The 14,456-nt window shown below is 39.2% G+C and overlaps 1 protein-coding gene across 2 annotated transcripts; it reads left to right on the top strand.

Annotated features, from left to right (window-relative positions):
- Positions 1-1,735: 1,735 nt before the first annotated feature.
- Positions 1,736-7,163, top strand: CFL2 (cofilin 2). 2 transcript variants are annotated; one of them, XM_024196012.3, is made up of 4 exons: positions 1,736-1,841; positions 3,568-3,875; positions 3,968-4,044; positions 4,135-7,163. In XM_024196012.3, exons 1-4 carry the CDS (start codon positions 1,839-1,841, stop codon positions 4,245-4,247), a joined length of 501 nt encoding a protein of 166 aa, XP_024051780.1. In that variant the 5' UTR covers positions 1,736-1,838; the 3' UTR covers positions 4,248-7,163. The 2 variants fall into 2 exon arrangements, with proteins under 2 accessions (XP_024051780.1, XP_024051781.1); XM_024196013.3 differs by lacking the exon at positions 1,736-1,841 and adding an exon at positions 3,084-3,187.
- The last annotated feature ends 7,293 nt before the right edge of the window (positions 7,164-14,456 follow it).

Below are 14,456 nucleotides of genomic sequence, written 5' to 3'. Positions count from 1 at the left end.
TTAAAAATAATACACTTTAAAAGAGAAGCTCAGGCAGGGTATTGGGGAATGCTACTCTGTCCTGAAAAAATAACAGGAACTGGGTGATGGTAGCAATGTATATCAAGTAAAGAAATCCTCCAATATGCATGTGTTACAAACAGGTCTGGCACTTTCTGGAGAGGGCCATAATAATAACAACTATAAACGTAGTCATAACATTAAAAAAGACACATGACATTACCCAAGACATTAACTTTGACATACACTACAAAACACAGATCAAAATCGCACATATGTAATTTATTTTTAATTTCGCCAGTGCAGCCCAGGTTTCTTGGGAAAATGTCTAGAAAAAAGATAGCAAATGCCCCAGGCTCCCCACCCCCACTTTAGTTTGTTTCCAAGTACCTGACTGGAAAAAAAACTAGGTGAGATCTTAAGTAGCAGAGTTTAAGAGGCTGGACTGTGTACACTATTTAGGGTTGTCATCTTATTGTGCCACCAAACTCATGGTATTCCCCCACTGTTAGACAAATCTTGTCCTTAAGTGTTATTAGGAATTAAAATTCAACTGAGTACCACTCCTTTTAGCTTTAACTAGTAAGAGAGTCAAGGCCAACTAGGACTTTCCAGTCACCCTACAGTGGTTACTCACAACTGCGCAGGAGGGTGGGAGGAAGCTAACTGGAAAAAAGAATGAAAAATGTTGAAAAAGTTAATTTCCATTTTTGTCAAAAATGTCCAACCTGCTTTACTTGGAACTTTTCAGGTAGCAATGGGACCCCGAGCTCCAATCCCTCTGGCTCCAGCAGCACTGCAGGGACAGCGGAAGGGGACGACACAGCAAGCGCTCTCCAGCAGCCAAGACAGAGCGTTTTATGTGTCCCGCTACCCCCACCAGCGTGCTCTCCGGGTTATTTAGAAAAAGAACAGGAGTACTTGTGGCACCTTAGAGACTAACCAATTTATTTGAGCATAAGCTTTCGTGGGCTACAGCCCACTTCTTGTTTGCAAAGCCCCGTGCTGAGAGTCTTGGAATGGATTCACCGGCAAATCATTGCTAAAGGGAAGGCTCTGATGGAGTCCGCTATAATATGCTCGTCCCTGAGCCAGCTTTCCCCTGTCTCTGCCAGCTAAGAGGGACCGCGGGGGAGGGGAGGGGAGGGGAGGGGATGTCTGTGGAAGGCGCAGTGTAGTGCCGCAGAGGGGGTGGGGGGAGCGATAATACCCCTAGAAGGGGATCGGGGATCACAAGATCCGTATGGAAGATGTGGAGGGGGCATCTCCCGCGGGGCTGGGAAAGGGATGTGCGATATCGCTCTCGTACAACAGTCTGGTGGGGGAGGCAATAGTTGAGGGCAGCCTGGTGGGTGTGAAGGGTACCCCGGACAGGGAGGCCTCCCTCGGGGCCCCGGGCTGGACAGGGGGTAGGTGGATGTGGGGTGTGCCCCAAGCTGGGCCCTGGGTAGGTGAATGCTCTCCTGAGGACCCCGGGCTGGGAAGGGGATATGGAGGGTCCCCCTCAGGGGCCCCGGCTAGTTGGGTGTAGGGATGCCCCGCAAGGTACTGGGGGGCTGGGCGGGGAGGTCAATACCCCGCTGAGGGCCTCCAGGCGGGGAGGGGGTGGCGTAGCACAGGCGCTGCCCCCCTGGCTCCGGCCGCGCGCGGAGGGAGGGGCCGTTCCCCCCTTGCGGAGCGGGCTGGGAGGGTCGCCGCGGCACGTGGTGGCGAAGGCGGCGGCCGCGGCGCCCATGTGACTCGTCCCCCCGCCCGCCGCGCCCGAGCCCCCCGCGCGCTCCGTGCGAGCAGCATCCCAGCGTTGCAGGCAGCCGCCGTCGCCACAGGGACCCGGCACCATGGTAAGGGCGGGGCGTGCTCGGGGCAATGCAGCGGCGAGGGGCCGCGGAGGGAGGCCTGGCGGGGTGAGGGGCTGAGCGGGTCCGGGCCCGTGTTCAGGCCCTGAGGCCTTCAGCGGCCATTTTAATCTAATTTTAGTGTGGGGGCTGCGGGGCTCAGCCCGGGAGGCCGGCGGGGGCTGCAGCCTGGCCGCTGCGGGCGGGCGCCGGCCGGGATGCGGCGCTCCGGGCGGGGTGTGTGTGTGAAGGGAGGGCTGGTCCCAGCCTGAGTTCACAATGGGGGGCGGACCCCGCCAGTGAGCCGCGGGGGCTGCTGTGATCGCAGGGGCAGGGTCCCCCCGGGGCTGTGGCTGGGGTCTGCCCGTCGGATACGATGCGGATGGAAGATTGGTGGTGGGGATTTGTGGCTTATCGCCTCTGGCTCAATGCGTCTCTCTCCGTGGAGGACGCGGTATTATTGACCCTGCTGCTGCAGAGCCTCGGGCCCCCGGCCTTGCCTGCTTGATGTCCCCACCGCACGGGGAATTTGTGCTGCCAAATATCATGTGGCGGAGCTGGGGGCTGAGGAACAGATTATTTAAAGTGGGCAGGGTGCGTTCAGGGAGCAGTCAGCCCTGTCTGACTGACTTCACTAGCTGCAGTTCCCCCAGAAACCTGGATCGCTTTCCAGAGGGGAAGAGAGGGCAATGGAGCTGCATTGTCTCCTCTTTCAGAGGGGGAATTGGGAGTGAGCTGTCAGTGCAGTGGCAGTTAAGCTTTTTTTAAGGTTTACATAACCATCTTTCTAATCAGAAGAATTTGCAAGCAAATCAGAGTTTAATAGTGGAGATGGGCTAGTAAAACCTTCATTTCTTCAAACAAAATGTATTTCCTATAATTAAACTAGGAAAAGGTACAGATTATATTCCAAAAGGACCTGGATTGTTGTTTTTTATTTTGTTATTTACCTGGTTTCTTGAAAACAGCATGCTGTACCTTGGAAACTGCTGTGTTTTAATAAAGAATGTAGTGAACTGAAAACAAGGATGTGTTTAGCTAGCTTGTAAGTAACAAGCTAAAATTTTTGTGGTGAGTTTGCTATCAACTCTCTCAGTATATTGTTCCTTACTGGTTTAGGTTAGGGTTCTGAATGGTTTGGAACTACTATCGTGTGTTGTACAATTTGTACTTTCCTTATGTAGAAACTGCAATGGCTTTTTTTTTTTAGTGCATCAGCATTAAGTAAAAGCAAGGAGTTTTAAAAACATAACATTGAAGTTGACACAACTCAGAAGGCATTTCTACTGCTTCTAGAGCCTTACATCACTCAACAAAACTAGAATCATGACACTACTGGATATGAACTGCTGGTATTACATTTGTTCCAAATAAAAAACCCCCACAAAATAAACAAAAAACCCCACCCCTGGCTGAGCCAAATATATGATAAACTAATAGATAATTGGTTGATATGTGCAATGGAAACCCAGTTATTTAGGATCAATAACTCAAAAGGAGATGATGCTGAGATAAAGAAATGAATAAATTAGGGGGAAATTTTGTACAGTTTTATATCTGATACAACCCCACTGACATCATTACGTTTCTAGAGTGTTCAGGTTTAGTGTAAAATTTTTGTTCTGAATTTGTAGAGTAGATTTCTCTTTATTTAGTATCAGATATTATCTTCCCCATAGTCAGTGTTGGTCATTTTGCATTTAAATAATTATTCCCTTCATCTCATTTACAGGCTTCTGGAGTAACAGTGAATGATGAAGTTATAAAGGTTTTTAATGACATGAAAGTAAGGAAATCTTCAACCCCAGAAGAGATTAAAAAAAGAAAGAAAGCAGTTCTTTTCTGCTTAAGTGATGACAAAAAACAGATAATTGTAGAGGAAACAAAGCAGATATTAGTTGGTGATATTGGTGATACTGTGGAAGACCCCTACACATCCTTTGTGAAGTTGTTACCTTTGAATGATTGCCGATATGCTTTGTATGATGCCACATATGAGACAAAGGAGTCTAAGAAAGAAGACCTGGTATTTATATTCTGGTGTGTGAAATCAGCTTGCTATTAAAACTGAAAATTCTTTACGTTTTCCTTCTAATATCAATGGGTTAAATAATTACTTTTTGCCTTTACAGGGCTCCAGAAAGTGCACCTTTAAAAAGCAAGATGATCTACGCAAGCTCTAAAGATGCCATTAAAAAGAAATTTACAGGTACAGGCTTCTGATATTGCACAAAGCAGTTACAGTTCTTCTCAGTGTTGAGGGACTGAACAAATATATTTTTATCCATTTGTCTTTCAGGTATTAAACATGAGTGGCAAGTAAATGGTTTGGATGATATTAAGGACCGTTCAACACTTGGAGAGAAATTGGGAGGCAATGTGGTAGTTTCACTTGAAGGAAAACCCTTATAGAAAGACAGACAAGTGCCATCTGGATCTAAGGAGCTTCCATTTCTGCAGCTCGTTCAATTGGAATAGTATAACTCCTCCTCCCCCCCTCCATTCACCTTTCTACAGACCTGAAGGAGAAGTCATTAAATTAAACTGTCTACCAGTGATTGCCATTAGATTCTTTAATCCTGGTAGTTTTATGTAAACCCTAAGGAATGCCTTCATGTCATACTCTTAGCCAAAACTGACGTTGCATGCATTCCTTGCAACCTGTACAATGAATGTGATAGTTAATGTGAATAGTCTAGCAAACAGCAAAGGGTAAGCTAATTGAATGCCTTGAAAGTATTATCCACTGGTCAGATGGTAGACTCTATTCAGTATTACTTACAGTTGCACTTGATTGCAGTTCCATGAGGCTCTTGTGCATTCATACACCTCACCTGCCTTGACAAGCCTATTTTTGTGACATGGCAGCACACAACACTATGCATTTAAAGCACTTTTTTGTAATATGTTTGATTTTTTTTTTCTTCCCCTCCCCCCAAAGAAATGCCAATTAAGTTGCTGTAACTGTGTCATCAAACAATTGTAGTACATCGGTTTTCATTCCTGTTACATGCATATCTTTATAAATGAAGTAGCTGTTCTGATGCCTTTCGTTTTCCATTGAATGTACACTACTGAACAGGAGTAGGAGTTATGTTTACCATGTGAGTCTTGCAACACTAAAGTTGTTTTGTTAAACATCAGTCATGATGGCAGTTTCTGTATAAAAAGAGCCTTAAATGGAACACTGTTTTTGAGATCAAAAAAAAAAAAACCTGGCCACGTTGCAATAAAACTTGTGGCTTATTACAGAATGTTGCCTTGTTTTCATTGGAAAATATAGTTTGAAGTATGTTTAAATTAAGCATATTTTGAATAACTTAACGTCTATGGAAAGTATTATAAAGGTAAACAATCATTAATCTCAACTTCAATAACAGTTTTTCTGCCCTAGTCATAATTTAGACATTGCTTTACAGTAATTTAACTGTTCTATTCTGTTGATTTGGATAAAGGACCTCTTCCCAGTTTATAACCATTTAAGTAAACAAGCTGCCATTATTAGGGAGCGTTCGATCCATAACTCATTTGTATCTGAAGTTTACAATGTAGGAATTTGTTACCCATTCAGCATATTTCTTTACCTGAATTCTCCTGAAGTTCTATATGTCAGTAATGTATGGCTGTAACATTTGTTTCCAATCTGATGTGTAATGGCAGGGAGATCTTACCTTCACACAAGTGAGTTACAGGGTTTGAATAGTTAAATCTTCATTGTTTCTATAAATGCTGCAGGAACACTGACTCAGTGTAAGAAATATCCTAAATGAATGGTTCAATTTGTTAATTTTTGTGCAAAAAGAACTGGAAAGTGTTTTCCACTACTAAGTCTTGCATCAGGGACATGGTTTGGCTAAAAGCCAAATACTGCTCTCCTTATAGAGAATTTGATCTGCTCAGTGTGAGCAATCCTCTCTTAGCCAGAGCTATTTATGGCTAACGCATGCTTTTGTATCTTGTCATCGTTATCCACAAATGGCAAAACTGGACATGATTTTACTGGTATGCATAAAGGAACTCTATTAGGCAGCCAATCACAGCTGAAATGTACATGCTACTAGAAGAAATACTTTTATCATTACCCTATTTTAAAAGGTCAGAGTAGAACTATGAAGTTTTAAATGTTGAGTTTTTATTTTCAGTCCTTAACCCTCTCAAAAGCAGAGCAGATAATGGCAAACACCTTTGTAAATTGAATGACCTAGCAATGTTGTAGTCTGGATCTCTTGTCCTGTGCAACTTTAAGACTTTATTTCAGGCTTCCAGCTGTCCCTAAAATTTACACATTTCATTTTGATAGCTATTTTATGTAGGCTAAATTCTGCTACAGTGCAGTTTAACAAAGCATCCTGACCACTGACTTGTTAAACATGTTAATGAATTTTGGTTTTTGTACTACAAAACTCTCAAGTATCTTTTACTGAAGCTGAAAAATAACTGATATGCGTGGGAGTTGTCTACAATGATCTTTCTTGATTTCTCAATCTTTATTTCCAATTATACACCTTGTGTGCAGAGCCTAGTTAATATCAGAATCCAATGTGTGCTTAATATATGGTACTGTAATGAACTGAGATTAAAAATGTATTTTTAATCTCCATTCATTGCAACACCATATACTATGCCACAAAATACCTTTATATTGTAAACAAATCAGTTTATACAAACAACTTCATTAGACATCAAAACAGTTTAAAATTAAGATGTTAAATTTTAATTGAAATTCCATTTTAGTCAGCAATTTAAATAAGTACTGTGTTTAAATTTACATTGTCCTCTGCTACTCAGTGTCACTGGTGTTTGTGAATAGTCTTAGAAGGATGTCTGTGGCTTCTTCAAAATGGAATATTAGAGGATATGTTGTTTTTTTTTAACTAGCTAAGGTATATAATAGACTCAAAATCCAGACAAATACATATAAAATCTAAGCACAGACTGTGTTTACATAAGGTCCAGAGCCCTGAACTAAAACAACTTTTGCATCAAAGATGTTCAGTCTGTCTTTAATCTGTTCTTGAAACAATATTGACCGATGTGAAGTCCAATTAAGTAAATAGATATCCTACTTTTAAAAACAGTGCTACAGAACCACTGCTGATTGAATTCTAAAACAAATGAAAGACAACTGGCATCTGTTCCAAACTCGTTTGTCAGCTGTTGTTTTCTGTCACTGTTCAAAATGGTGAAGGCCTCATTGTGATTTATAAGTGAAGGAAAACCTCTCAATCTGAATATCTTATGTATCTCTTTTGTCTATGTGACTTTGGGGTATCTTGGCTTCAGTTAATTTATTGATAAAGGAATGTTAAATAAAAGTCTTTGAGAGTAGCTTTTGCAGAAATGGTATCTTTTCTTTTAAAAATCACTTGTCCTACTCAATTTGATCATGCTTTCAAATTATTTCAGGAGGGCCTGGAAATGCAATACAGGGGTTAACGTCTCTGAAAGGGGAGAATCAGCCAGGAATTAGGGAGAGTAGCTGAAGTATATGTCCAAGGCAGCTCTTAAAGTATGCATAAGAAATGGGGTGCTGTTATGTAAAACCACTAAGCTGGTATCAGATGCAATTTGACAATTTTAGAAATCCACTTGGGCTAAAACCTGGCACAGAGAACCTGAAAAAAGAGCCTTTTGCCTCCCTGTAACTTGTTCAAAATAAGCAATAGTATTCTGTAAAAATCATTGCCCATCTTTGCATTAAGTGGCAACCTTATGACAATTGCAGCCCAAGTTTAGTATTCATGCCCATTCAGTTCTTGACTTCACCTCTCCTCAGTCCCTCTAGTTAATGGTTGTGTATTGAAAAGAAACTTGCACTAGTGCTGCCCGAGGGCCAACACAATAGCCGCTCTCTTAACCACTGAATTTACTTTTAAAATCTCTCTGATTCAGAAAACCTGGAATAAATAAAACTAACTAAAAATAGCTGCAGGTAATATTCTGTTTATTTGTATTACAGGTAGCACCTAGATTCTCTGATCAGAATTTGGGCTTCATTTTGCTAGGTGCTATACAAAGACAATAAAAGACAGTTTGCAACCTAAATACTCTGGAATGTAGGAATTGCCACATTGCATCAAACCTGAGGTCCAGCATTGACCAGTGCAATATGCTTCAGTGGAAGATTTAAGAACTCTATAGTAGGTGGATCGGATAATCTGTTCCCTACATTAGATCTCATCCTTGTCTCTAATAGATGACTTAAGGCTTAAAGCATGAGGTTTAATAGCCCTTCCAAAAAAATGTATTATGATAGCCACATAAACATTAATCCCTTTTTGAATTTTGCTAGGTTTTTGGCTTCAATGACTTCCTGTGGTAATGTATTAGTGCATGATTGGACTATCCATGTGAAGAAGTATTTCCTTTATCAGTTTTGAATTCTCCCCTTTATAAAGTCATTGAATATCCCCTTACACTCGTGTTATGAGAGAGGGACAACAGACATTCCTACTATAATAGACTAGCTAATAGACTAGAGAATAGATTAAAAACAGCCGAACAAAATATATGCAGCATGTGAAAATTACAGAACTTGTTAGTTGAAATATTCATGCTTCTGAGCCTCCCATTTCATAATTTTCCCACTAATTCTCTTCTCTGCAACCAACAAAATGCCCTTCACTCACCCCATAGAAAAAGCTTTGGGTGCATTATATAGACATTAGCAAAATAATTTCAGTACTACTTTTTGCTCCCTTAATTTTCCTGTGGGGTTGGGTTTTTTTAATGGTAGTTTGCAACTAATTTACAATATCAAATTGCTTTTGATATTTTGAAGAGAGATACTGGGTAGACATGGAAGTGAGGGGGAAAATGGGAATGTATAAGTATAGACAGATGAAAGAAACTCATTCTTCATATATAGTTGTCTGTACCTCGTCTCTTCGTATCAAGGCTTCTAGACACAGAAACAACTTAAATGGCAGAACATTAATTTAATAAAAGCATCTACAATTAATAAGATTAGATCCTCTAGTAGACAGCTGCTCTTACTAAAAATTGATTTTTAATGTACAGTGTAGCTATCTGAACAGGCCTTCTGTCTGGACATAGACGAATGTACATTTTCATAAAATACAAGATAAACAAGGCAATGCTCATTTTCTGAAGTTAAGTATTTTTGACAAATAGATAGAACCAAATATGGGCTATTTCAAGATGTTCTATTATATTAGGATTGTATTATGCATACTTAGTGCTTGGTGCCATATTCAAATCTTTTTGACCTTTTTTCCATGTCACAATCTTAAATCTAAAATAATGAAATATATTCGTATTCCCAGCTCTTCGTGTTATCCTATTTACACCATCTAATACATAAAATAGAAAAAAAAATCTTTACTGTGTAATAGTAAAACTAAGCACTTAAAAGTCAGGAAATTCAAACAAATAAGGTTGCTATTATAGTGTTAATGTGGCCCCATCACATGTTTTTGTACCATATGTCAATAACTTCATGTATATTAACAGAGGATGATATTAAGTACATCTGTGCTATATGGTTGCACTAACACTGTCAGCAACCTATATTTTGGAATTTTTTGCTTTTTGAGTGCTTAATTTTTCAGACTTAGTGCACCATTATTACTCCTATTGTATACTTAATTTCCTTGATATTTTTTTTTGAAGGAGTTGGAGGAGGGATGGGGAAGAAATTGCAAGTTATTGCAGATCCTCCCTTGTTAAAGTACTCCTAAATATCAATTCAAATGGGTGGGAGAGAAACATTGAACAACCCTGCCTATTTAATTTTTTCCCCTATTCTAGTGAACAGACCTTAGGAATGTGTAGCCATAACCATGTTTGTCTCTTTTTCCACCTCCACCCCTCTTATTTTTAAAATCAGCTGTGTCACTGCAAATCCCCACCATCTGCCCACCATGTTCTATAAATCTTCATAGGCAGCCTATCTGCTTCTACCTTTGTGTCTATTTTCCCCTCTCTTTTTTGCAACTGTACTCTGTACAATTGAATAGAGAAAAGCTAGAGAGATACCTGTAATACTTCTAGTATAATAGCTATAGTATAGTAGCTTTATTACACAGAAAGTTAAAAACATCGGTGATTCTCAGTTGCATGCAGCTGCAGATCACACATCTGCTTGAAAAAGATTTTTTTTTTCAAAACTTCCAGCACTCAGTTTGTTGCTGCTTCCTCTCATAAGCGGCTGCACTGTTTGTATGTGACCTATGAAGACTAATGTGGGAACTGCACTTTTCTTCTATTTTGTCTGTTTATAGAAAATCAAACTTACATGCAGAAAAGATGATACAGAAAGGGGGAGGGAGATTTAGAACAAGCAGTTTGAATCAGAGAACCATACACTGATCAAAAACTATATTAAATAAAAACATAGGTTAATGGAGAGAAAAAAGGATGTACTTATTTTCTGATGTCAGTTCAGCTTTAAAACAGCTCCTGCTCTTCATAGAGAATGATTCCACAAGGTATGTATCCCCACTTAGTGCTCATTATGTATGCAATGTACATATGAAATTCTATATAAAAATTAAACATCTTGTTTCTAATCCTATTGATAAATATGAAGCCATATATAGCAATCCATCTTTCAGCCTCGGGTGTTGTTTTGTACTACATGCACCTGAGTTATGTTTAAATGGTCCTTTAAAATGCCCTAGTTCTTAATGAAAGCACATGTAACAGCTGACTTGTGACGTTAGGAATTATGGTGAAGTGTTACAGTTCTTTATTAGAAGATTCCAAGTGACAAAGCTATTTGTGGGCATTTTTTTAGGGTCAATAACCCACTGACTTAAATGTGACTTAAGCATGTAATGCCTTCTAACTCACATTATTCATTACCTGTACAAATTCTTCTGTATGTGTTTGGGAGCATAAACTGCAGTTTTTTTATAATACTGATACATCAGTGGGCTTTAATCCTTATGTATTTGCAAATTCTGGGTTTTTTGTTTGGTTTTGTTTTTTTTGAGAGTCATTCTGAACTACTAAGAGTACTTTTATCTGTAATATTTCTTATTAAAAGGTTGGGTTTTTTTACTTTCATACACCAAAATAAATTCTTGGTACTCGCTTACAAATAACTACAGTTCCTAAAAAAATATTTATACTATGTGATTGAAGTAGATAGGCATCTTGTGGAACATCCATAGGAAATACACTTGTGGGATTAGCCTAAATGACTATTGAATGTCATTGCTGCTGTCCATAGCAAGTATTCCATCTCTAGCTGTTCATTTATTCCAGGCAAAACTTTCCTCAGATCCTTATAGCTTGTGTGTAACACAAGCCCAACCCAGAGAATATGTAGAGACCTAGCAGGAAGTCTTAAAATTGCTAAGAAGACTTTACATGCTGGCCAAACATCAGGTTCACTGAAGAGGCTGAGCAAAGCGGCCAGCAGGGTCATAATGATGACCATTTTTCTTATGGGTGCTTCACAAAACATTTGGCTTTGATCCTAGCCAGTTTTCTATATCTGCATGGACAAATCCAAAATGCCTGCATGTGTCTTCAGGAAAAGTAGTACTTAGATATGGAATCCTTCAATAATTCTGACAATCCCATTACTACCTTAACTGTCTGAATTTCAGTAGTGCCAGTTCAACACTCAGAATCCAGCTAGCTAGAGCATAATGAGACTTAATGATCAGCATTGTCAAAATCAGCAATTGTTTAAATGCCATTAATTTTAATTTTACAGCTTGGCATCAATTTTGCTATGAGGATGCCTCTCCTAAAAGTTCAGCAGTCCTTCAGATGTGTGGTGTCTGTTACAGATGTTGGTAAAAGGGCTGAGGAGGTTCAGAGCATTAGGATCAGACCAGATGATTTGCTCTCTTTCTTTCATTTAGCTGATAAATTACCTATCCTGGGCCACCTGGGCTACCTATTCTGGATTGGTGTGGCAGCAATATATAAAGAATTCCTTCCTCATGGAAATTGTTGGGACACAATTTTCTTTGAAAGATCACTTGTGAGCAGGTGCATATAAATAGATGGACTCACTTAATGTTGCTGTTTCCCTTAGTCATCCATCTATCTGTGAAAGTTGTGGAATTTTAACCATCCGTGTTTCCTCAGGGGGATGGGGGGAAAGCAATTATTTTTTGTTTTTCATTACAATATGGAAAACATGGCCAAATTATAGCTCAGACGTTACCTGCAGTCAACACACTTCTCCTATTGTGGCTCCTCTGGCTGATATTTAGCATTACAGTGAAAGGCCTAAATGCTGGCTGGCGCTCACTGTATGCCAGAAAAGAAAACCAGTGGGAATATGGGTGGAGGTTGTCTGGCTATGGCACGGGCTGTGAAAGAATGTCATGGGGTAGGCGATGCCTACACTAGACTTCTTTTGTGAAATCTTCTGCTGTTGCATTACCACCAATAAACCTCTATTGGTGGTGATAGTGGTGTTTTTACTATTATGTCATTTAAACTGGCTCAGAGCAAGTCTTGATGATGCAGTGGTAAAATTGCTGACAGTCACCTGAGTCCTCTCTGAACCAGAACTCCAGCTATTGCTACCACTGGTGGAAATACAATAGTGAGATATTTCCTAAAACAATCTAGTGTAAACCCAGACATAAATGTTATGGGGACATGGTTTCATGATAATACATGTACTTATGCCTTCTGACTCAGCAATGGTCTCTGTAGTACCCTATAACAGTTAAAAGGATTAACATGTAATTAATATTTCTAAACCCCAGTTTAACAATATCAGTATTTTTTTAGAGACTGTCAAATCCAGTGGTTTTCAACCTGTGGTCTGTGGACCCCTGGGGGTCCGCAGACTATGTTTGAGATTTCCAAAAGGGTCTGCATCTCCATTTGAAAATTGTTATGGGTCCGCAAATGAAAAAAGGTTGAAAACCACTGGTTTAGTCTATTATAATATGAGACTGATATTCAAAAAATGGAAGAAAATACATTAGGATTAGTGAATTTTAGGTACTCTTTGTCTGAAAGCATTAAAGAAACCCGGAACTTTCCTCATTTTTATCATTTTTTAGTGATGGTAACAAACTTTAACACTGTAACGACAAAGCTGGGAAAATAACTGGATTCATTTTTCTTACATCAACAGTTTGTTAGGTGTGCATATACAACTGCTGTTAGATGCCTCTTTAAATGGTGCCCAGAAGAAGGCTAGTGGGTAATGGCCAAAAACATGAGGATTTTTTTCCAAAAAAGCATTTTGCAGTACTAACATCAACACTGTTGAACAGACAAACATTTTTGTGCTGCAGTATACAATAAACATGAAGCTTGTAAACATATTAAGTGCATATTTAGCATAAAATTACTGGCTTTTTAAGTACACTTTTCACTATTAAGAAGGTTTGTACGATGTTCAGTTGCCCTTTAAGCTTTTTGTTTTATGTATTGTCACACAGCATTTGTATCACATTGTAGTCTAATTATAGATTGGACTAGACTGCTTTCAAAGGAAGGAGTTTTATAACCATACTGAAACCTTTTGATAATCCCAGAAAATTGTTTTACTTCTTGACACCTGGGTGTAATTCCCCAATCCACTTAGACTGCTTGCCGGTTTAAAATTTGTGGTGCTTTGTCTTATTTATGCTAGAATAAGCTTTGTAGCCAAAGCACTTATTTCCTTTAGGAATTTTAATGCAATGCCTCAAATAAAATTGTTTTGGGGCACCCATTGTAATATTCGACTATTTAAAGTAAATTAAAAGGAAACAGTTTGTGACATAATGAAGAAGATTTAGCACAAATACTGCATTTTTGAAGAGCCTTATATGAACAAGTTGGAAAATAAACCAACTTTCAAAGACAGGTCTTGGTTTTATGTTTTTCAAAGTAGATATCGTCCACAGTGACGTTTATAAACCAAATTCTCTTGTTCCCATTTGACATAATATCTTTGATTAGGGTGAAGAAGAGTTGAAATTGCACTTCTCAAAGCACAGAGTTATTGTAGGAAAAAATAAATTGTATACTTGACCCAGTTTTGTTGAGACATTTCATTCCTCATACAGGATCAAACTCAGTCAGTTAAGGAAAATGAACAAATGGATTTGCTGAGAGTGTTTAGGAGCACTCAGTGGGAGTGGGATTATTAATATTTGTAGCTCTTAATCTTGACATAATCATAGACCGACTCATCACCCCTTCACTGGCATTTGTGAGAGATGAATATTGTAAATACTTGCTGGCATACATATGAGATCACTTTCCATTATTATGAACCTCGAGGCTTACAGATAAATATAGAATATTTATAAATGTGATGAATGTTTTGTTGCTTTCACATGTATTTTATAAAAAAGATAATTCACAATTGACACAGATATGGCTCCTGGACATCTCATTCAGGAGTGTTTTTTGAATCGTATTTTTTTACAGCTATGGTTATCCTCCATATAGGGTATTATTCCATATCACAATAATAGTTCCATTTTATTCTTCAGGGATTACTTTAGTTTAATGTCATCAGTCTTACTCTTCCTGCTGATGGATATGGGGAAAAGGGTGTATAAATGATAGCACTTGTGGTGCTAGGATGTCTTTTGCCCCTGAAGTCAGGTATATTTAGTGGGCCTGATTCTCCTCTGCCTTACACATTGCAAATTTACACCTATGCAAAGGGAATGCAAAATA

This window comes from Terrapene carolina, unplaced genomic scaffold, assembly GCF_002925995.2.
Source record: "Terrapene carolina triunguis isolate 2854851 unplaced genomic scaffold, T_m_triunguis-2.0 Scaffold96, whole genome shotgun sequence".
NCBI lineage: Eukaryota > Metazoa > Chordata > Testudines > Emydidae > Terrapene > Terrapene triunguis.
Note: the sequence above shows the minus strand (reverse complement) of the source record. Positions and strands in the feature narration are given on the sequence as shown.

Bases quoted from the DNA above. Each gene is read 5' to 3' on its own strand.
- CFL2 (XM_024196012.3), top strand. The intron at 3,876-3,967 runs GTGTGTGAAATC...TTGCCTTTACAG, and splicing joins GACCTGGTATTTATATTCTG to GGCTCCAGAAAGTGCACCTT. The intron at 4,045-4,134 runs GTACAGGCTTCT...TTTGTCTTTCAG, and splicing joins CATTAAAAAGAAATTTACAG to GTATTAAACATGAGTGGCAA.